This window comes from Centrocercus urophasianus, unplaced genomic scaffold (genome assembly GCF_019232065.1).
Source record: "Centrocercus urophasianus isolate 14NV4802_14NV808 unplaced genomic scaffold, USGS_Curo_1.0 seq_21, whole genome shotgun sequence".
In the NCBI taxonomy this organism is placed as follows: domain Eukaryota; kingdom Metazoa; phylum Chordata; class Aves; order Galliformes; family Phasianidae; genus Centrocercus; species Centrocercus urophasianus.
Window position 1 is genome coordinate 13,805,957 of NW_024884767.1, and position 24,420 is coordinate 13,830,376.

At 43.4% G+C, this 24,420-nt stretch overlaps 1 protein-coding gene across 1 annotated transcript; it reads right to left on the reverse strand.

The window, feature by feature from the left end:
* Positions 1–297: 297 nt before the first annotated feature.
* Positions 298–24,420, reverse strand: ISOC1 (isochorismatase domain containing 1). Its single transcript, XM_042822896.1, has 5 exons — positions 24,112–24,420; positions 5,569–5,688; positions 5,203–5,406; positions 4,673–4,789; positions 298–1,756 (listed from the first exon to the last, which is right to left on the reverse strand). Exons 1-5 carry the CDS (start codon positions 24,400–24,402, stop codon positions 1,610–1,612), a joined length of 879 nt encoding a protein of 292 aa, XP_042678830.1. The 5' UTR covers positions 24,403–24,420; the 3' UTR covers positions 298–1,609.

The following is a 24,420-nucleotide window of genomic DNA, read 5'->3' on the forward strand; positions in this document are numbered from 1 at the left end:
ATATCAGAAAAGAAAGTAAAAAGTAGGTCAGTGATGTAGGACAATGATTCTTCAACTTAACTTCCCTCCCTGCCTCCAACTTGAAGCACAATGTTCATTCCTCAAGTTTTGGAGCACTAAATATCACTGTAACAAGACACAGAAGGCAAGAATTATTAGACGTTATCCATCCTTGATCTTTACACAAAATTCCCATGACATCTATAGGAATTCCACAGCTGCACAAAATAGAACAAGGTCTATGGCAAGCAAACCTTTTGGGATTTGCTCTTCAATAAATATCACAAGCATAAGAGAGACAGCAAATGTTAATGTTTTATTTATTTTGAACATATAAAGGTTATAACTCTCAAACAATTCTTTTAGAGCCATCTTGTGGGGAAAATATGCAATTTAAAGCCATACATGTACTGTAATTAGTTTTCTACCAAAAAGATCAGCTCTCAGTATAACATCCCCTTTTTCTTTTAAAAAAATAAATGTCTCAGTCACCATGTAAACTTTTTATAATATTGTTTAAACCACCAGAGCACGAAAGAAGTGCCTTTATGAGCAATCATGTGTTAAATGGTTTGAGATAGAAAATATATTTTATATCAATAAGTTACAGACAATATTTCATGGAAGTATGCTTTCACATCAAATTCCATTCAACCTCCACTCAGCTGTAGACTACAAAAACAAACACAAACTTAGAGAAGCTGACGTTTGTTTCAAAGCTTGCTTTGTCAAATGGATCAGATGGAATTATTAAATCTAACTAAGACAGGGTAAAACAAAAAACAAAAACCCTTCTAAATATAATAGTAGATTTAGCACTCAAAGTTTAAAAGCTTTTGCTCTTTAAATCCTTAGCACTGCCAAAATGCTTAAATTTATGCTAATCTTAATGATTTTATGTCAGTTGTTTGCGAAGATCTCATTAAATGGCAGACTTTTATATGTATAAATTATACAGGGCTAGGCATTCAATTGCAGGGCAATCACAAATTTTTGTGCAAGCTTCAGCAACTCAAAGCAATCAGATATCAGAAGTTGTTTGATCTATGCATCTTGTTTACTAAGTAAAGCGTTTATATTTTATCCTAATGAACAAATGCACATATGTATTCCAGGCATCTTAGTCCTTTCTAACTTATGTCCTATTAAAATATTTCATTTACATAGAACATTAAAGCATATCACAACACATTTATCCCACATGTATTTATCTTCTAATACAAAAGTAAAACAGTATCACAGAATATTTCAACAAAGTGCACAATCAAGAAGTTTCACAGAAGTATGCACTTTCTTTTGAGCTGTTACAATCAGTGAATAGGATAACAGGCACCTCTCTTACTTTTTATTTTCTTAAATTAAGTACAAACAAATTAAGTTTGACAACAAAGGGTCCTATGGTACGCTAAGCCTCTGACAGCTGTGACTGAACAGAACATTGTGGCACCCAGAAATATAACCAGACAATTTTTGCTAGGGCAAGCACAGGTATTTCAATTTTTAATTTTACACTTCTGCCAAACTTAGTGTGAAAGAAGGTGTATGTGTGTGCTTGAGCTTTCCACAATCCTTAAAGACGACAAGGACATTTACTTCCTCCACATGCTCTTTAAACTTTGGAAAGGAGGCCTGACTCAGGGGCACTTGCCTTAATGAGATTTTGGATTTCTTTGAATTTTGGGTGCTCTTTATCAGCTACCAGCTGCAGCAAAATAGCTTCACTAGTAGTAACTATGATTCCAGTACGAGCAAGACGCTGAAACAGAAAAGAGCAGAGGAAAAAAAATGTCAGATCTTCGAAGCATGAAGGAGCATACACTGCTTGAAAGAGATGGTTGTTATTTTTAAAACTACCTACTATTAACAAAGGTATCACTGGCTGAATTCCAGTACTTCCTAACAACGCCATTTATAACACTGGAATGGAAATTCACCATTGGTGGACTTGGGAAAAATGCTCTACTGGGTTACAAATAAGGCTTCCAAGTTGGACTGGATTTTTTCCCCCAAATTTAAAATGTAGTAGACCAACTCTCTCTTCTATTAACACCCCATCCCCTTGTGCACTTGAGCAGATTAGCTTCCTTAACTCTCATACAGACTTGAAAGGCCTTAGGAAAAAAGAACTGGGAGAAGGGAAAATACCTAAATCCAAGCAAAAAGAATTAAGCAAGAAATATAATCGTACCAATTTTTCTTTCTGGACTTGTTTACATGGTAGTATTTTGGTCTTTGGGCTACACAGCACACTCACACTAATAACCCCCAGAGACAGAGAAAAGCTTTTCAACAGAACATATACATCATACTAGTACAATAGTAGATGGCTTTAATGGACATCTCATTACAGCTTAGTAACTCCCAAGTTAATTCTGAAAGACTACAGAATTAAAAGCACAGCTACATAAAAAGCAAAACTGAAAGAGGTCTGCCAGATCTTTTATGTGTACTACTAGATCTTTTATGTGTACTAAACAGAGCAATTCTCCGTGCAGCCCAAGCCATATGACATACTGCAAAGTTTTTACACTTCTAATAGTGTGCTTGTCGCCTATATAGCAGAGTCATCCTTAAGTAAATGCTGCCCACCTACCCGCTCGCCTTAAGTCTCCCAATAGAACATATGCTTTGGCAGTAAAACTCCTACTGGATCCATCTTTCCCTCAGTCATACTCTGCCCATCAAATCTGATGCATCTACATGGTCCTGAATTAACCAAAGTAAAAGGTAAAAAATGTCTTCAGTCTGGTTTCTACTGCAATTATTAAAGAGGTGCTCCAAACTTTCTAGAGAAGACATAAATCACTGCAGGTAAGTTGTTTATATCATAAAGTAATGATGAGAAAAATTACTAATTTAGGGGACCACTAAGGTGTGGCTGATCTTCAAAGAAAGGAAATGCTTTCTTAGATCACTGCCTTCCAGAGGAAAGAAACAAGCATACGTTCATCTACACCAAAAGAATAAATTACAACAGATGAGGAAGAATAAAGAAATTCAGCAGGAACAGACTCAGCTGCCTTAATTCAAGACCAAATAGTGACACAAGGCTTTAGCAGCAGACAGGGCAGAGATCAAGAACGGCCACAATCTTGACCAGCTGGGATGAATTATTTCAGCAAGTTCTCATGAAAAGACAACTTAATACTCACTAATTAAAAGACTCCGACTAGCAGCTGTCAGCTACGTTAAGACTAAAGACCTCTTTCAAAGCTTTGGTATTTTACCAATTTTCTAAGGAAGCACAAAGCCATGGTCAGTCAGGATCACTGACATTCTCCCTGGTTGTGTTTCCTTCTCCTGGTCTCCTGCTCCTTATTGTGCCCAGATTTTGTTTATTCTAGCCCACAGCCCCCAGTTCTACAGTATGAAGAGAAGACAGAGTTTGCAGGGACAGACAGGGAAAGGATTCCCCAGATCATACTACAGTGCTGACTGCTTCACAGTCCACAGCAAAACATTTTTCTTTGTGAGAAAGTTTTGAAAGACCGTACTAAAAATTTCCTTAATACTCATCAGTTTTCTTGAATTACAGTTTTTGCAAGTTTTGCAGTTTTGCTTCTGAGATGATCAATGCCTTTTTGACTGGAAAGAAAAGCTAGCTGCTGAGTAATTCAATCTCTGTTGCACTGAACCAATTTCTATGTTTGCAAACACACTGTAAGTGATAAACAAACGTACAAAGACATAAAAAATGGCGAACAGATTCCAATGGCAGTTTTGTCTGCTTCATCTGCTACTGCTATCATCACAATACAACATTCACTTAGGAACTTCATGATTTCAGTCATTTCTACACTCTGTGTGTGATTATGAAGTATTTGAGAGATGACATTTAAGCTTCCACTTAATTCAAGTTTATGAGAAACAGTAAAAATTACAACTCTTCTTCAATTCTATGAAAAAGAGTACAAAATAGTAGATATTGTTAGCTTCAATTTCCAAATAAACACAAAGGCCCAGGACAAAACCTTCAATGCTTAATGTACATATCAGTTTTTGACCTTCAGCAATGGAAAGTTAGAGCACACCATAGAAATTCCATATGCATAAATTTTCTAGCACATAGTTACTTTTAAACTATCTTGTTACATTTATCTCCACTTTCTCAACATGTATGTTAAACCACTAAATCTTTGACTAAGCCTTATGAAGGGGGAAAGAAAGTCTTTACTATAATCACAGTTGTGAGATTAAGCTTTAATTTTCACTGATGAAGAAGAACAGAGGGAGGGACAGACAAGAATAAGTTTTGAACAGAAACACTTATTATACTCCTACATTTCAAGGATTTTCAGCAGCAGAACAAATACTGTTTGGAACAACAAAAACAAAAGCTCTGTAGTACTTTTATTCTGTTGTAAACACTCCTTAACAAAATGTCAAGAAATGCAAATGGTTATACAGAGAAAACCATACTGCATGAAACAATCACTTTTCTAATCCTAATATCCCAAAATGGTTTCTACATATTACATCAAAATTTACAGTGGAAAAATAAAAAAAATATTTCTCTACTGTGGAATTGTTCTGAGAATCACAGCATCTTCCTCTTCTTAAGTCTACATATGATTACAGTCAACTGTTCTGAGAAACTCCTTGTCAGAAATAACAAATGCAGAAATTAACATAGAAGCTGAAGGGATAATAATCCTTAATTAAGAAACATTACCTCAAGAGCAAACATTCTGTCCATCATACTTCTTGATGAGGTGGCATCAGCTACAATATGAACTTCCAGACCTCTGCCAATTAATTCCAGTGCTGTTTGCTGGATGCAGACATGAGTCTATAGGAGAGGAAACAAAGGCCAAAAAAAAAAAAAGATGCAAATAAATCACTACTCTATCATGCACTATACTACCTGTATAGTATAGTGCCAAATTAAATCACATAATTAATTAGGGTTCAAATAAGCATTTTTCTATGCATTACATTACTAGAGAACTGGGTTTCACAATATGGTTTTTAAAATGCCAACTAAGTTAAACTTAAAAACATCTGTTTTCAAATTTTATGAGATAATGTCTTAGAGCAAAAGGATAATCCATTTCATGGAGGATATATGAATTATAAGGATATATGAATTATAAGGTCTATGCAAAATAAATTGGCGTTTTTTAATTACAGAAAGCAATGCTACAACTGTTGTAGGCCAACAGATAGCGGCACAGAACAGTATAAGAATGGAGAGGCACATACTTCTACTCCAAACAGGACAACACTGCGGACTCCAGGAATCTCTGCTAATGCTGCTTCAACTTCTGGCAAAACCATTGAAAACTTTGTTTTGGGAAGCACAAGTTTAGCTCCTGTTAAATCAATTTCTTGTACAGTGCTGCCAAGGCCTTTGGGATACTGTTCTGTTACAATGACTGGAATTCCTAAGAGCCGCGCACCTTGGAGCTGTCAGGGGAATGGAAAAGAAAGAGACAAAAATAAATTATCAAAGGATGACAAAAGCAAAGAAATGCCTATTGTTTGAAACTGAATAACCTATAAGCTAGCTATATATAGCAATTTAAATATGCCATCAAAACTTACTACAATGGAAAACAACCAACATACCAGCCGTTGACCTACGCTGATGATATCACCGAAGTATTTTATGGCAGGACGGAATCTCTCTTGCATATCACAACAAAAAAACACAGTGCTTGATGGTGTCAGGTTGCCTAAAGTAGTCATCTGAAAAAGAAAACGATGTTTTTAATGCTAGTGAGAGCCTTTCTGAAGAAGCAGCAGAACAAGAAGTCTGGAAAGCTGGTGTCCTAGAGTACCAATGGGCCCGGGAGCACCATGAAGATCCACCCACTCCTGATGTAGATTTTGTTTGCTGTAACTGAAGCATTATGCCTTGCAAGAACCATTTTCCCCTGAGCAGGGTTCCATAAAACCTGGCCTCGTGCTCTTGTGAAGCTTCTGTGCATTGACTCAAGCACTGCTGAGATTAGCTGACTGGCCTTTGTGGAGCTTCCCCATCACCCAAGCAGTATGTGACTCAGTCCTCTGCTCTTGCAGGGACTCTTTCTGCAAATCAGTGTGCCACTGTGCCTGCACATTCGGTCCTGAAGGGGAATTTTCTCTCTATCACCCTCATTCATTGGCCCCTCTCATTGGGCCCCTCACTGCAAGAAAGAAACTGAGGCCCTGGAACGTGCTCAAAGGAGGGCAACAAAGCTGGTGAGGGGTCTGGAACACAGGCCATATGAGGAGAGGCTGAAGGAGCTCGGAATGTTCAGCCTGGAGAAGAGGAGGCTCAGGGGAGACCTCATTGCTCTCTATAATTTCCTGAAGGGAGGCTGTAGTGAGCTGGGGGTCGGCCTCTTCTCTCGTGTCATCAGTGATAGGACCAGAGGGAATGGCTTCAAGCTACGGCAGGGGAGATTCAGGCTGGACATGAGGAAGTATTACTTTTCAGAAAGGGTGGTCAGGCACTGGAATGGACTGCCCAGGGACGTGGTGTAGTCACCGACCCTGGGGGTGTTCAAGGAAAGGCTGGATGTTGTGTTGAGGGACATGGTTTAGTGGGAGCTATTGGGAATAGGTGAACGGTGGGACTGGATGATCTTTTAGGTCTTTTCCAACCTTGGTGATTCTATGATTCTATGCAATTCTATGATTCCTCATGCAATGATTCTGCAAAGCCTCTCTTTCCTGACTCAAGCATCATGGTACTTGGTCCTTTGCTCTTACAGTGCTACTAAGCCCTGATTCAAGCCCCACTGGTCCAGCACTGGCCTTTGAGAGCTTCCTTCCCTTCAACTTGAGCCAAAGAGTCTCACCAAGGGAACCTCTTTCCTCTGTCTCAAGGGCTGTATTATCTGTTCCTCAGACAGTGCAAGCCTTGCACCTCTGTCTAAAAGCCACAGAGAGGGGATGTGTGCTCTTGCAGGGCATCTAGGCCCTGATTCAGGTGCCCTACAACACTATGGAGCCTTGCCTACTGCCCAGGCAGCACCTGTTGTCACAGCAGGGGAATGAAGTCCTTGCAGGGCACCTTTTCTGTGAGCCATGGGGCCAGACCCCAGTGCCATGGAGAAGGAACATGTGGTACTGCAGCATTTCCGTGTCCTGAGGAGAAAGAACTCCACAGAGCCAGATATGCTCTACTCATGCAAAGCCTCTACACCTACCTTTGTCTGCCACAGGGTCTGGATCCTGCACTCGCAAGGCACCTGAATCAGGACAAGAGCCACATCTGAGGCCCCACGGTGCTCAGCTCTAACAAATGAGGCACAGAGAGAGCAGAGGACAAGGCCCGTGGTAATCTTGCAAGGGGAAAGAAGCCAGCCATACAAAGTGAGCAGCAGTATGATAGGCGTCTGCTGGCTTTCACACCAAGAGCTGCTGCTCGATCCTACATAAAGACACACTCGTCAATTGCCACAGACACAGCTGGTCCTGCAGACCTCAGGCACAAAGTGGGAATCAGGGAAAATCTGAGCTTGGTAAGGTTTCTGACACTGCAACTTCTGGAAGTCCTTGCCCTTGCACATTTGGGAAACTCTCTTACCTTTCACACTGGCAATGCTTTATCTTCCTGGACTTCACTGTGCATCCATCCCTTAGGCGTGTGAGATTTATGTTTTGGATTAGTCCATGAAGGTCTTGAAAACTTCCACACTCAGGGCAGCACTACCTTGCTGAATAGCTCACTTGGTGTTTTTTCATTTTTCCCTTCCTCCAGCCCTAAACCTCTCCAGTCACAGCTGATATGACTGTCTCCGCTTCTCCCATCTGGCTCTGTTGTGAAGAGCCCGTCCCGTTCCCCACAATCCCTTCCCCACCAGCACCACGTAGTCCTCATCAAAAACACATCCCACTCACAGAGCAAGTGCTCCAGCCATACTGCATCACTGCTCCTGAAACACGTAGCCCTCACTGCTCATATCCAGGCAGGGCGATACCCAGCCAGCTCCTGCTGTCAGTTCAGATGAGCAAGGTCTGGAGTCAGGAGCATTAGCTGCCTTGGTGCTGGTTTTGTGTCCTGGCAGTGGGGGCACTTAGGAGACACAGACTCACAGCAGCAGAGGGAAGCTGTGTGTGGCACACTCCATGGAAAGCTGGCAGGGTTTCCTCCTTCAGGAACTCCCCCCCCTTTCCAGGTCAGGATATGATGTGGCCTCTCTGTCTTTTCCAGTAGCACCTGCTGCAGCTACACAGAATCACAGAATCATAGAATTGCTCAGTTTGGAAAAGACCTTCAAGATCATCAAGTCCAACCACAACCTAACCATATTACCCTAGCAACTCTCTGCTAAATCATCTCCCTGAGCACCACATCCAAATGGTTTTTAAACACATGCAGGGATGGTGACTCAACCACCTCCCGGGGAGCCTATTCCAGTGCCTAACAACCCTTTCTGCAAAGAAGTTTTTCCTGATTTCCAAACCAAATGTACCCTGGTGCAACTTAAGGCCATTTCCCCTCATCCTGTCACCCGTCATCAGTGAGAAGAGACCAACCCCGCTCCCACTGTAAGCCTTTCAGATATTAGAAGAAGTAAAGTTTTCCCTCAGCCTCCTTTTCCCCAGACTAAACAGCCCCTTTCTTTCAGTCTCTACCCATAAAGCACATTCTCCAAGCCCTTCACAAGCCTTGCTGCCCTTCTTTGGACCTGCGCCAGCAGCTCAATGTCCTTTCTGTACTGGTGTGCCAAAACTGAACAGAGTACACGAGGTCAGGCCTCACCAATGCCAACTAAAGGGGCAGGATGACTTCCCTAGTCCTGCTCACCGCACCATTCCTGACACAAGCCAGGATGCCACCGGCCTTTTAGCCACCTGGGCAATCTGCTGGCTCATATTCAGCTGACTGTCCATCAGTACACCAAGGTCCCTGTCAGCCCAAGATCTTACCAGCCACTCCTTCCCAAGCCTATAAAGTTGCCTGGGGTTGTTGTGACCAAAATGCAGGACCCAACTCTTGGCCCTATTGAAACTCATACAGTTTACCATCAATCCCATCGATCCAGTCTATCCAGGTCCCTCTGTAGTGCCCTTCTTCCCTCTGGCAGATCAACACTCCCTCCCAACTTGGTGTCGCCTGCAAACTTACTCAGGATGCACTCAATCTCCTCATCAAGTTCGTTAATAAAGATGTTAAATAGAAGCAGCCCCAGTATGGAGTCCTGGGGGACACCACTTGTGACCAGCCACCAACTGGATTTAATTACACTGACCACAACAATTTGGGCATGGTCATCCAGCCAGCTTTTCACCCAATGGAGTGTATGTCCATCCATACCAGCTTTTCCATGAGAATGTTGTGGGGGACAGTGTCAAAGGCTCTACAGGAGTGCAGGTAGATCACACTGACAACCTTACCTTCATCCACTAAGCAAGTCACCTTGTCATAGAATGAAATCAGGTTTGTCAAACAGGATCTACCACTCGAGAAGCCATACTGACTGGGCCTGATCCCCTGGTTGACCTTTAACTGGTCCATGATGGGGCCGGAGATTATCCATTCCATAACCTTCCTTAGCACTGAGGTGAGACTGATACATCTGTAGCTACAAGGATCATCTTTCCAGCCCTTTTTGAGGATGGGTGTCACATTTGCCAGTCTCCAATCTGCCAGGACGAATGATGGAGAGTGGCTTGGCAAACATATCCTCCAACTCCCTCATTAATCTAGGGTGCAATTCATCAAGCCCCATGGACTTGTAAGCATCCAGCTTCAGAGCAGGTCCAAAACCATCTCACTGTGGATCGTGCAGGGCCTATTCTGTTCCTCATCCCTATCTACAACTGCAGAGGGCTTTGTGCCCAGGGAGTAACAACTCTTACTATTAAAGTCTGAAGCAAAGAAGGCATTAAATACCTCAGCCTCATCCTGATCCTTGGTCACTAAGTTGCCCTCGGTGTCCAACAAGGGCAAGATTCTCCCTAGCCCTCCTCTTGCTGTTGAAGTATTTATAGAAATACCTATTGTTGTTCTTTACCTTAGTTGACAAGCTCAGTTCTAGCTGGGCTTTGGCTTTTTTAATTTCCTCCCCACACAGCTTCACTACGTATCTGTATCTCACCATAAGTAGCTTGCTCACTCTCCCAAAGACCATAAACTTTCCTTGTGTTCTTGAGGTCCAGCTAAAGGTCTCTGTTCAGCCACTCCAGCCTCTTTTGTCCGTTGGCTTATCTTCCGTGACTTGGACATAGTCAGCTTCTGCACCTTCAAAATTATTCCTTAAAGTATTCCTAGCCTTCCTGGGCCTAGACTCCCATGCTCTCCAAAACTACCTCCCAACGGCCCCTCTCAACTGTGATCCTAAAGAGGTTAAAGTCTACCCTCCAGAAGTCCAAGGTGGCAGTTCTGCTGAATCCCCTCCATGGTTCAACAAGGATCGAGAAATCTACTATCTCATGATGACTATCCCCGGATGGCCTCCAACCTTTACATCCCCAACAAGATCTTCTTTGTTAACAAACAGCAGGTCCAGGATTTTGTTTCCCCTTGTTAGCTCCTTCACCAGCTGTGTCAGGAAGTAATCTCCCACACACTCTAGGAATCTCCGGGACCGTTCTCTACGTGCTGTACTATAAATCCAGCAGATGTCTGGGAAGTTGAAGTTCCCCACAAGAACAAGGGGAAGAGACAGTGAAACCTCACCTAACTCTCGGTAAAGTGTCTTGTCCACCACTTCATCCTGGTTGGGTGGCCTGTAGAAGACTCCCATGATAATATCAGTCCTATTGGCCTTCGCTTTTATTCTGACCCACAAGCTCTCAACCCTATCATCACCATCATTAATTTCCATACATTCACATTCTCTCTTAACATAGAGGTCTACACCACCATCTTTCTGCCTTGCCTATCTCTTTTGAAAAGTCGGTAGCCATCCATCACAGCACTCCAGCTGAGTCATTCCACCATGTTTCCGTGATGGTGACTATACTGTAGCTTTCTGACCGCACAACGGCCTGCAGCTCCTCCTGTTTATTAACAATGCTGCATGCATTAGTGTAAAAGCACCTGAGCTGGGCCTTCTTTTGAGTGGCAGTAGTCCTAGTATCCTCATGACCACACTCAAGTTTCCATAGCCACCAACCTCACACCAACCCTCATATTCTTCCTACAAAAGGGTGAGGCGTTCTCCTCCTTCACCAAGACACAAGACTGTGGGATCTTACTAGAACATCCCTCTCCTACAAGCACCAGACAGTACATATGGGCTCCATCTAGTGACCCCAGTTACATCCCCACTGCCCTTCATACCTAGTTTAAAGCTCTATCAATGATCCTCCCCAACTCCCATCTTAAGACCCCTTTCCAGTGGTAGGAGAAGCTACTCCTATCAGTTGCCAGCAGGCCTGGTCTCATGCAAACACCAGTGAGAGGCAGAGGCTGGTCATTGCCCACTCTCCCCAGCCAACCACTGCAGGTGGACATTATGGCCTCAGTATTAGAGAATCACTGCTGTATATGCTTGGACACCTGTGGCAACAGCAGCTCCATGATGCCATGCCTTCATCAGCTCTTTTTTCAATACATTCATCAGTGGGCTAAGAGAAAGCCCCAGTTTTCCCTCTGCAAAAGAAGGGTTAGCTCCATTCTGCACTTGGTGAGGACAAACAGAGACTCTCGGGAGCTCACTGTTACAACATCTGAAGGGATATCAGTCATGGTCCACCAGGCAGGGAGAGCTCGTAGACACCTAGGCTCTCAATCACAGGCTGCGAGTCCAGGGTTTCCATGGGTGGCCTCCAACCCCACATATGGGCATATCTCTACAGCCAGCATCCAGCTGTTCTCAAGCTCCTGTTGCCCTGGCTGCATCAGGAGCTGGAGCGGATCTTGGAAGCTGGGATGCTTTCAGCCTCTGAAGTGTGGTGCCTCATCATCTCCAGACTGTGCTTCTGTAGCCTGGATAAGGCAGTTCTCACTGTGCTACTGCATACCTGTCTGAGAGGACAAAGAGCTGACTTTGTGCAATGGTTCTTTGCCACAACTGTGCAGCAGCACAGTAGGGAGGACTCCCATGATGCCAGAGGACATGACAGCAGCCCCAGTCCCTGTTGCCTACCCAGTGGGAACTCCTGCGCACAGCTAGAACTCTCCAGCACAGGATCCAGCACAGGAAAGATCCCCAGAACCTAAACTCCTGAACTCCCTGGGGGTCACAGCTGTATCCCATGCATCCCTGTTCCTGTGCCTGGGAATCCAGAAGTGCTCCCAAGAGGAACCAGAGAAGACACTCCACTGCTGGCCAGGGCAAATATCGTATACATGGAGGGTCCTGGAGACAGAGAAGGTCCTGAGCCTTCCAGAACAATTTGCTGTCCCACAAGAGGCCACCACACCGGCAACACCAGGACTTCACCCCACAAGCTGACAAAACAAGGATTTGGCCAGCAGACGGGACAGACACCAGCTGTCAGGGACATCAGAAGGCTCACAGCAGATGAGCTGAGCAGATGTAAGACAGATAAGCTATACAAAAAGCCACAGTATTACTAGTGATTCACTTCTCATTGCTATCCCTATCCCTGAAAAAAGTACTCAAATATAGGGTCTCAAAGAAGCTGAGTCTCCAGCTGAGCCTGGAGATATTTTAGGGGAATCTCATAACAAATACCTGAAGGGAAAATGTGAAGAGGACAGAGCCATGCTCTTAGTGATGCCAGGTGGGAGAACAAAAGACAACAGGCATAAACTGAAACATGGGAGGTTCCCTTTCAATATCAAGAAGCATTCTTTCACTCTGAAGTTGCCCAGGCAGGTGGAGTCACCATTCTTCAGAAATGCTCAAAAGCCCTTTTTGAAGTGAGAAATGGGATCAGATGACTTCAAGAAGTCCCTACTCACCTCAGCTATTCTGTGATGGAGGTGACAACCTGCAAGGTCATCAGGTTTCCCCTACTCTCCCATTAAGATCTCCAATAAGGACTGATCTTGCCCAGAGCACTGGGGAATGGGCAGGGCAGAGAGGCTGGTAGTGAGAATGGTCAGCTTGGCGGCCAGCATGTAACAACCTCAGGAATCAGATAATGAAGCTGATCTGCACGATCTTTAAGCCCCGTCTGTGCAGCATGGGTCTTTGCCTTCATTCTTGCAAAATCTCCTTCTCCTGCTGGCACAGTTATCATCAGGCCTAGCTCTCTGTTCTTGCACAGCCTCTCTGCTTGATTTGAGTATCCTAAGACTTGGCACTCTGCTTTTCAGAGTTAAAATTAATGCTACTTCATACTAAAATCACCTTAGTGGGAGGTATCCCCGCCTATAGCAGGGGGGATTGGAGCTAGATAATCCTGAAGATGTTCCAACCCAAATCTATGATTCTATGATTCTTCTTTGATAACATGTAGGAGGGGCAGGTGAGTTCCCTCTGTGTTAAGAGATGAAGAGACTATGAGGAGATCACACTGAGAAGCAGTCAGAAACAGGTAGAGAGCCTGTGGATTAAAATTAGGAATGAGATCAAAGCTAAACTGGTAGTCCAGGTCTACTACAGGCCGCCTATCTAGAGGATTCTGTTGATAAGACCTTCCTGCTTCAGCTGCAAAAAGTTTCATTTCCGGACGGGTGATTTCAACAACCCAGATATCTGCCAGCAAGATAACACAGTGAACTGTATGCATTCCAGGAGACTCCTGGAGTCCACTAAGTACAATTTCCTGGTTCAACTACTGGACCGACCAATCAGAGGTGAAGCTTTGCTGTACACGGTGCTCACCAATGTGGAGGAGATAGTTAACAATATTAAGATTGGAAGTAGCCTAGGCTGCAGTGACCATGCCCTGGTTGAGCTCATGACCTCGAGGAACACAGGCCTGGCAATGAGAGGAGTGAGGACCCCGAACTTTAGAAGAGCAAACTTCAGGTTGCCTAAGGAATTGTTGGACAAAATTACTTGGGAAGAAGTCCTCAGAGACAAAGGAGTGGTATAAAGCTGGCTACTCTTTAAGGACACCTTTCTGAGAGTGCAAGAGCTCTCTGTTTTGCACAGTAAGTAAGCGGGCAGTGAAGGCAGGAAACTGACGTGGTTTGGCAAGGACCTGCTGGGCAAACTGAAGCACAAGAAGGGCAAGTACAGGCAGAAACAAGGATGTGTCTCCTGTGAAGAACACAGGAATGCTGTCTGGGCTTGTAGAGATGGGATTAGGAAAGACATGGTACAGATGGAACTGAACTTGGTCAGGGATGTTAAAAACTAGAAAAGATTCCAAAGGTACGTGGTCAGAAGAGTCAGGCGCAAGACAGCATACCTCTTCTGCTAAATGAGTAAGAAGAATTGGCTACAACAGATACGGAGAAGGCTGAGGTGTTAAGTTCTTTGCCTCAGTCTTCACTGACAGCCAGGATTCTCACATACCTGAACCTCTAGTTGGCAATTAAGGGAGTAAACACACCTCCACTGCAAGGGTGGAGCAAGTCTGAGACTGACTCATGAGAGTGACCAGGTACAAGTAAACAGGGCCAGATGACATGCATCCCAAGGTCCTAAAGGATCTGGCTGCTGAGATGTTCTCCGTCATATTTGAAAAGTTATGACTGTCAGGTGAATTCCTCAGGGACTGGAAAAAGGGAAACATCACTTCCATTTACAAGAAAGGGAAGAAGGAGGCCCCAGGGAACTACAGGCTTGTGAGCCTCACCTCTGTGCCTGGGAAGATCATGGATCAGATCCTCCTGAATCACATTTTAAGGCAATGAAGGATGAGTGGGTGATCCGAGAAAGCCAGCATGGCTTCACCAACGGAAAGCCATGTCTGAACAGTCTGGTAGCTTTCTATAATGGAGCTAGATTAGCGGACAAAGGGAAGGCAACTGCTGTCATCTACCTGGACTTTTGCTAGGCCTTTGACATGGTTTCTCATCACATACTTACCTCTGAATTGGAGAGATACAGAATTAGCTGGAAGGTTGTTACAGAGGGTTGTTTTCAATGGTTCTACATATGTCCAGGTGGAGGTGGTAACAAGCATTGTCATAGAATGATAGAATGGCCCGGGTTGAAAAGGACCATAAAGATAATCTAATTTCAATCCCCCTGCCACTGGGGGTGGGATCACCAACCACTAGACCACTAGACCAGTGACTGGTCTAGTCCCCTGTCCAGGTCCCTGGCACCAGTACTCTTTAACATCTTGATCAATGAGATAGAAGATGAGATTGAGTGTACCTTCAGCAAGTCTGCTGATGATACCAAGCTGAGTGGTGCGGTTGATCCAATAAAAGGAAGGGATACCATCCAGCGGTAGATAACTTAGGTAAACTTGAAAGGTGGGCCCTTGTGAAACTAACTAGAAAGAAAAGCGCAAGGTTTTGCACTTGGATTGAGGTACTTTCAGATATGTAAACAAACTGGGAGAAGAGCTCCTTGACAGCTGCCACGCTGAGAAGGATTTAGGGGTCCCAGTTGATGAAAAACTTACCATCAGCACTTCACAAGCACTCATATCCCAAAATGCCAATGGAATCCTGGGTTCCATCAGAAGAGGAGTGGCCAACAAGGTGACAGAGGAGATTAGCCCACTCTACCCTGCCCTCACAAGGTTCCAGCTGGAGTACTGTGTTCAAGTCTGGGGTCCCAAAAACAGGAAGGATGTGGAGCTTTCAGCTTTGCCATTCAGAGGGACCTCAACAGACTCAAAAAGTGGGTCCAGGTGAATCTAATGAGGTTCAACACAGCAAAGTGCAAGGCTTTGCACTTGGGTTGGAGGAATCCCAGGCATTTATACAGACTGGGAGGAGCAATCCTTGAGAGCAGCCCTGCAGAGAAGGGCCTAGGGGTCCTAGTGGAAGAAAAACTTAAGCTCTTGCAGCTTGGAAAGCAGATGGTATCCTGGGCTCCATCAGAAGAGGAGTGGCCGGCAGAGACAGAAAGGTGACTGTCCCTCTCTACTCTGCTCTTGTGACATCCCATCTGGAGTACTGTGTCCAGATCTGGGGCCCCCAGTACAGGAAAGACAGGAAGCTGTTGGAGAGAATCCAGAGGAGGGACACAGAGATGATTAGAGGGCTGCAAAACCTCCCCTACAATGACAGGCTGAGAGAGCTAGGCTTGTTCAACCTGGAGAAGAGCTGGATGTCAGGGGGAAGTTCTTTGCAGAAAGAGTGATGAGGTGCTGGAACAGACGGCCCAGAGAGGCTGTGAATGCTTCATCCCTGGAGGTGTTGAAAGCCAGGTTGGATGGGGCCCTGGGCAGCCTGGTCTAGCAATAAATATGGAGGTTGGTGGCCCTGCTTGCAGCATGGGGGGTGGAGCTTCATGATCCTTGAGATCCCTTCCAACACAAGCCATTCTGTAATTCTATGATTCTTTCAGAGAGGATCCAGAGGTAGCCACAAGAATGATCCAAGGGCTGGAGCACCTCCCCTCTGAAGACAGGCTGAAGGAACTGGGCTTGTTCAGCCTGGAAGAGAGAAAGCTGAGGGGAGACCTCATTGCAGCCTTCCAGTATTTAAAGCAAGTTTATAAACAGAAGGAAAATCAACTTTTCACAAGAGTATATACTGATAGGACAAGGGGGATCAGTCTGGGGAAAAGGAAGCTGAGAGGATACCTTACTGCTCTCTTAGAGAAAGGTGACTGTAGCAAGAGCAGGGTTGGTCTCTTCTCACCTGTGACAGGACAAAGGGAAACGGCCTCAAGTTGCGCCAGGGTAGCTTTAGGTTGGATATCAGAAAAAGCTTCTTTACAGAGAGGATTGTTAAGCAGTGCAATAGGCTCCCCAGGGAAGTGGCTGAGTCACCATCCTTGAATGTGTTTAAAAACCATCTGGATGTGGCGCTCAGGGACACGATTTAGCAGTAGGTTGTTAGAGTTAAGGTAGTATGGTTGAGGTTGGATTTAATGATCTTGAAGGTCTTTTCCAACCTGAGCAATACTATGATTGTATGTTTCTTAACTAGAGGAGCTGAGATACAGATTATATGTCAGAAGGAAGGTTTTGAGGTTTTTTTGTTAGCTTTTTTGTTTTCTGTTGTTTTGTTTTTACTAAAGAGCCGTGAAGTACTGGAACAAGCTGCCCACAGAGACTGTGGATGCCCCATCCCTGGTGATGTTTAAAGTCAGGCTGGAACCATTCTATGATTCTATGATACTTCGAGCCAAAACAGAAGGAGAAAAATTGTTCCAGTCTGATTTCAATATATTTCTAAAATTAATGTGATACGAGTGGTACAGTACAGGGACAAATAGGTAATCAGAATTTTATTGCATGGGAGACAAGACAATCTAAATGTACATGGAAAATTCTAAGCTCTGAAAAGGGATGGAAGAACACATTACTTAAAGTATCAGGGAAAAAGAAAAGCTATCAACAGCAGGAGTACATTCCTAGAATTCATTTTCATCTCTCCATATCTTAGAGCTGACACAAAATTAAGATAAATTAAAGATTAAAAAAAAGACTTCCATTTTATACAAGCTTTAAGCAGCACACATACACATAATTGCATCACGTACGCAATTTCTTTTGTCTATGAGATCTTCTAGCACAAAGTTGATGAAAGACCAAAGGCTAAAATGAAAGTGGAGAAGGTTGACAGTATTACTGCCAGAAAACGCACTGAATAAATATTAATGATAAAAATAATATTCTAGATTTCCCCTTGAGCAGGCAGAGTCCAATGGAAGTGAGATTTTAAAAAATATTTTGAAAAAATCACAGTGTTAAAGCCTGCATTTTGGCACAATTTGAAAGAGTGCTTTTTATTTGTATGAAATTACTTGCATTGCCTGCAAAAGCAAGAGATAAGGCTCCAGCTGAAGGCTACATTTAAAAAAAAGCAACTGCACACTATTCTTAATTACAAGACAACCCAAGAGAAATTACATCCATTCAGGAGCTTTTCAGAACACTTACATCAAACTGAATGAGTGCTCCTGGCAAGTACCCATTAATTTTATGCACTTCATATTTTGCAAATTGAGATTCAGACATTTTAAGCTAAAATAAAATCACAAAACCAGTAAAACACTATATTTCAAAAGAACAGAGAATCTGGAATCCTTAAATATTACTCCCAGATCTTTCACGAATTCATCTCTTAGTTCTTAAACAAATCAATTTGATCTCAAAGACTACAAAACTACAAAGGAAGCCATGTTCACCTGCATGAAATGGTTTGTTTAAGCTGCTGTGAAAGTTATTTCCACATTAGAAATGTAGAAAGTAAATTCCCACACCTCACAGTTTGTGTGCCAACTGCTCTCAAAGCATCAAGTACTCCTAATACAAGAAGGGCAAAGCAGCACATAAAAACTTTACTACAGATGGTGAAATCTCCATTCTTTGAGGTTTTCAGCAGACAGGGAGGAAAAACAACACCCAATTTGTCTCTGCACATGCATTAGGTAGAGTGGCTACTAGACACCTCTACTAAATTCTTCTGCAGTTCTACACAGTGAGGCATCACTGTCCTCAGCAGAGGAACAAACATGAGCCAATAGGAAAAGCCAACAAGAAGTTGATGAGTCTAGCCTTGCAGAAGGATCAAGAGCACCAAAATGTTCTTCATAAATACCTACTCCGTTTGATGCATTTTAAAAAAGGGTCACAATTTACAGGGCCTATACCTTCCATCCCACAGCTCTGCTGTTTTCACTTTGCAATATTTTCCTCACCCACAACTCCTTTGTTACAACTTAAGAGCATTATTTCAAGTTCTGTCCACAGTGGATTTGAAAAGCAAGCGTATTACCTCCTTCTTTCATACAGACACCTACACACAACCACTACTACCACATCTCACTTCAGCCAGCCAACACTGCCTTAACAACACTACTTCTTTGTCATACTGCTACTCAGCACTAGGAAGGCCTCAGAGAAGACTGGTCAATTCACAGTCCGCACAGGCTCCATTCAACTACTTTCCAGTATGCTATTTGCTCTTTCCATGATTGACGATATATTTAAGACTCCAGAAATCCCATTTAACCTCAAAATCTTTACTTGAGCACTCCCATCTTTTATTTCTGTAGCTGATTTTTTCTACTTCAGTGCAATACTTTCCATTTTCAACTGCACCGTTATACTCCACCTATCCAACTTACCAACAAAATCCCGATTTGCATATTCTCAGATGCTTACAGTTTCTCCCAGCTTGGAATCTACTGTAAGAATAGCATTTGTCCGAAGTTTGGCAGTGTTTTCAAACATTGGACTCAGAACAGACCTTACCACACTCAATTTGTTATTTGTCCCATTTGACAGTGAAGCACTGAAAACAAAGAAGCCCCTTTCCAGACAGCATTCTTTTTACACTTCCATTGAATCCCATGTTTTTACAGCAAATAACACAAGGAGCAGGTGCTCAAGTTTTGTATCTGCTTTTTTTTTATTATCAAGTTGGTTTAATGCAACAATTTCTGCACCTAAGTTTAATATAAAGAACATTATAAAATAAAGTTGTGTATGTTTGCTACATAAAAACTTCCACAAACTCTAACAAATAAATCTTACATTAGTTCTCATTTTTACTTACGAACTTGGAGTTTGTAATGAGCAATGCAACACATGGCAAAAGAACCCAGAAGTAGATGATGAGTTCAAAATCAATACCAGCTGTTTTTCCATAGCACCAGATATTTGAAAAGACAAGAGAATGGCAAAAATTAGGCAGGCTGGGAGGCTGGTGAGCAGAAATAGTGCTCCACTACAGCCAAACAATTCTCTGTCAAAATCCACACCAAGTAAAATCTCTCTTTTTTTTTTTTGGGGGGAGGGGGAGGGGGTTAGGCTAGAAGAGTGGGGCATAGAGAGAGGTAATGGTTATCACCTGAAGTTCCCCCAAACTGTATGCAAGCTCTTGTATTTGTTTCATTTTGCCTCCCTTATTTATCAAGTCCTTCTCCCTTCCAGCTGGAAGTTCCACCTCAAATAAGAATTAGTATGTCAGATGGCACCACAACCTGATGCACTCCTTTTACCCAGCTAGAGAAGTCATCTCTGAGACCATATCCAGACTAGGATTTAAAGGTATACTGCCAGAGGTTATACAGCTTTAAATCTCACCCCAGAAAAGGGCCGGGTGTTTTTATCTATCATCTGTATACAAATATCTATTCTACTTACAAATAGATATTCATATATATAGATCATAGATATTCATATATATAATATTCATCTATTTCACCTCTTCAGATAATTATTAATCATATGAAGTGTGACTATGATGAAGGACTGTAATTACAGAATCAATTTCACAGAAATATTAACATATACTGGCTCTTTGTCTGTACTTTCCCCAATTGAAATTAAGGGAACCATTACCCATAAAAAACGCAGTTTTCCCCTAGCACATGTAATGAAAGAAAACTGAAGCAGAGTCCCATGTGACAACGCCTGCAAATCTATTGCCAAGGTTGCCCTCTACTACAGCAGAATGGAGGATCCATAGCTACAGCATTTCAAAAATTACCTTAAAAGACAACAGTGAAAAGAATCTCACTTATTTTAAAAGGAAAAGTTTACTGTTTATCTTTCAAAGTGAAAATAAACTGAAGAAATTCACTTTAATATAGTTCAATGGAAAAATTGGCTGTATGTATTCATGTTAGGAAGACATCTATTTATTCTGTTAGGCTGAACTGCAGCATTTTATATGCAACACAGCACCTAAAAGTAAAGATTAAGCTACATCAGCACATCACAATCATGTAAGTAAGGCTGTATGAAATTCTTCAACAAAGTTTGTCATGATCAAAATGCTTGCCATGGATTAAGAATACACAAGTAGTTTGGACTGGAAGAATCCTAAGTTTCGAAGTGCTCCTGCTCTCTTCCTCCTTTCCCCTCCTTCCATTTAGAAATACTGGATTTAACTGTAACAGAATGAAAATTTAAAGCCACTGCTTTAAAAAAAAAATTGGAACTAAACACAATTTCCCTCATCAGATCCATATGCTGCAGCCTGTTCTCAGACCAAGCTCTGCCTGGCCCTGAGAAAATGGACTGAGCCTTCAGATTTAGAGTGACTTCCCATTCGGAAGCATTTAAATATTAGATGTGTGCAGAAAAAAAAAGAAAGAAAGAAAGAAAAAAAACCATCACACACAAAAAACCCTTTTTTTTATCCAAGTGTATTTACTTTATGTTTCAGTAACAATGAAATACCATTCTCCTAGCAGACTTTGCAGACAAGAAAGATACACGAGTCACCAACACATCTTTCAAAAGAGCCTGAAGTGGAAGTGCTTTACACAATTATTTCAATAGTAATCTTACACATTTACAAGGTTATAAACATTGAACACAAGTACTACTGACTGGAAGTCACCTTGAAGTTCTGGCAGCGACAGTGAACTCTCAGGAGTGTATCTGAATGCTGTGTGAACTCCTCTACCACCTGGTCATAATAAGGATCGCTGTTTTCTCTCCTGGTACATCTGGTTTCTCTTTACTGTTCCTCTTCTCAAAGGTTACAACTTTTACAGCAAGGTTCCCCCACCCTGGGCATAAATATCACTCTATTAAACGCTTTAAAACATGTAAGTTCTCTTTAACGGCTTCTCAGTTTCCAAGCAAATACCCTCCATACCAGCTGTCAGAGGTGAAAGAAAAAGTCCCTCAACACTGCAAGCATATGACTGAGAAGCTTCAGGACAAGTAACCAAGTTGAACAACTGGCTTTACTATAACCTCCTCTACAACACCTGATGGAAACTGGAAGTTCAAGGGCATGCTCTGTGCCAGTACAACTAAACAGAACAAACATACCTATGTGACCACAGTGCAAAGGCACAAATGAGACTGGAGAAAAAACATCAGTAAAAAATGTTCCCATACAGATCAAACCTTGAACTGAGCTGCACAAAAGTGGCTCTCAGAGAAGAGCATATGGTAATTTCTCAGCAAGATTACTCTCTCCCTCATCTTCCAAGGAGGAAATCAGAATAGGCTGGTCAGGCACCATTCTCTGGTGGTACTTCTTGAGATATTGCACAAAGATATTTTCCACAAGAAAAAATGATCATTCCAGACAGGGACATAACCTTCCCAGGGCTTAAAAAAAACCCATAATCTGCATTCATAACTAAGTGCATATATGTAGTTATAAACATTTGTGTAAAAAAAATAACAAAATTAATGTCTAGAAATATGTATTTATGAATCTTAATCTTAAAACAAATATATTTCTAACGGTGCAAGTCACAACACATCAGTAATGAAAGAATGTCCTCCTCAGAAGACACATTCAAAATTGTACTTTGACCCACTGTGTAACACGCAGGTCTGACAAACCTACGTCACATGTAACTGCTGAAAAAACATCAGGAAAAAAGAAGGCAAACAACAGCAGCAATGTATGAACAGTGTAAGGAAAAAAAGTGTAACCCTCTCTTCTCTCCATCTTATGCATCATGCAGGACACAAAGGTCTTAAAAAGCACAGCTCCGTGTATTAAAGTGCTCCCTCAAAAGAGCTGTCTCCAGGCACCTGCTGGGGGCTTAGGGCGAGCTGAATGACGCTGCTTATCTCTCCATCTCACTCTCAGCTGCTGAATCACATCAAGGAAACAACAATGAATTAACACCGCTCTCATATCAACAGTTGCTACTGTCATAGAATTGTAACAGCATCAGTGAAAGCATCAGTGAAATCAATTAGACAATGTGCTTACACTGTGATGCATCTTGCAACCCAGCATTCAGTTACAGCTACCTAGTTGCTGCACTTGGGCAATGATCTATTTCTATGTGTCCCAATACTGACCTTTTACATGGAGATTTCTACAGTGACCTTTTACATACAGCTATGAATGCTCAGGCTGCATTTACGGCTTCACTACAAACGATACCAGAAGGAAGGTCTCTGCAAAGTGGCAATCTATACACAGAAGTAAGAAATAGAACTATGACCCCACACTGCTGTTACAGCCTGAGATTACGCATGTTCTGTTTTTAAAATCCTTGCTTGACTTAACACTGCCCGTACAAATTCTTTGTGCAAGTCGGGGAGATGATCTGTGGCTGTTTCTTCGGCTGGAGCACCCACCCATTTCATCTCCAACATACAAAGAAGAAAGGTTTTAAACTGAATTCAATTAATAACAAATAAGAAAGTGAATAATAAATGACAAAATAAGTTTTTAAATGAGTTCAGTTCTTACTTTTATATCCATACACGGGGTTAAAGAAAGGAAAAATGACTTCAAAGGCGTCCTTGACACACAGCCTATGTGAGGCAGGCCACCTTGGAAGTTTATGAGCTTAAGACACTATGATTAAGCAGAGTTTGCAAGCACTGTGAGATGGATCATTTCTGGAAGCAGGGAGAAAACGAGCCATGGCTCAGTTTAAGATATCATGTTTTCAACTTCTTAGTAATTTGGGCTTGTCAGAGAGCGAAGTTCTGAATTACATATTAAGAAGCACGTTCTGAATTAAAACTGTGTTCTTTTTTTAAAGGTCAAATTATTTAATGCTGAAGAAAGGAAAAAAGAAATGTTGCTCCCAGTGCAACTATTGCAGCATGACTGGCATGAATCTCCAGTGCACAGAATATGAAACAGCGTGGGACCTGTCTGGCAGGCTGCTCTCCTGGTTCGTGCCTGCACAGGAAATCCCATGGACCCAAAAGCCATGAAATCGAGCTCTGATAGAGCCCTATTTAAGAACAATCTTTTAGCTTCCGCCTAGTAGTGTTGCCACTACCTGAAGATGGGCACACCGGCTGCCTCTTTTAAAGGAGAAGTTATTTCAGCCACCGTACAGCTCTGCCGTGCACTATGTGAAACAAGTTCTCATTCACGGAATACAAAACCGGGCTATCAAACCCGCGTGGCGCAGCGCGCCCGCCTCCCTGCCCAGTAGCACAAAACTTTCCGCGGAGAAGAACGCCAGCAGCGCCCGCTGCGCTACCATCGGGGAGCGGCTCTCTCAGCACCGCCGTGCCCCGGGGGCTGCGGCTGTCGGACGGCTGCGGCTGTCGGACGGCTCCGGCAGCACCGCGGCAGCGCTCGCCCCGCTCTGAGCCACTGCTGGACTTTGCCGCCCCATCCCCGTTCCGCCGGCGGCTTCCAGCACCACTCGCCCGTGCCCGAGCGACTGGGAGCGGGAACGGAGGAGGCTCCACGCGGCCGGGGAGGGCGGCGGTGGCAGGACAGGGCCGCCCGCCCACACCTGTGGCAGCCGTCGAGGCGGACGAAGCTCTCACCTGAATCTGCAGCGGCACGAGGCGCACCTTGCAGCGCTCGCTGACCACGAAACCCTTGGGCAGGTCGATGTATTGGCTCCACTCCTCGGCAAACAGCTGCACCACGAACTTGCGGTGTATGTCTATCTGGTCCCCGTAGAGGCTGAGGAACTTCTGAATCAGCAGCTCGTAGCCGGCGCCGTGGGGCACGGTCGATGGCCGCGCGAAGACGGAGAAGCAGAAGAGGACGGGCACGGAGCCGCCACCCGCAGGCGAGCAGCCAGCGCCCAGAGGAGCGGCTGCCGCCGCCATCTTCAGGGGCAACCAAGC

Excerpts from the sequence above, each read along its gene's own strand:
- ISOC1 (XM_042822896.1), bottom strand. The coding sequence starts at position 24,402 with ATGGCGGCGGCAGCCGCTCCTCTGGGCGCTGGCTGCTCGCCTGCGGGT. Across the intron at positions 5,689-24,111 it reads TCGTGCCGCTGCAGATTCAG|ATGACTACTTTAGGCAACCT; the intron begins GTGAGAGCTTCG and ends TTTCTTTTTCAG. Across the intron at positions 1,757-4,672 it reads ACAGAATGTTTGCTCTTGAG|CGTCTTGCTCGTACTGGAAT; the intron begins GTAATGTTTCTT and ends TTTCTGTTTCAG.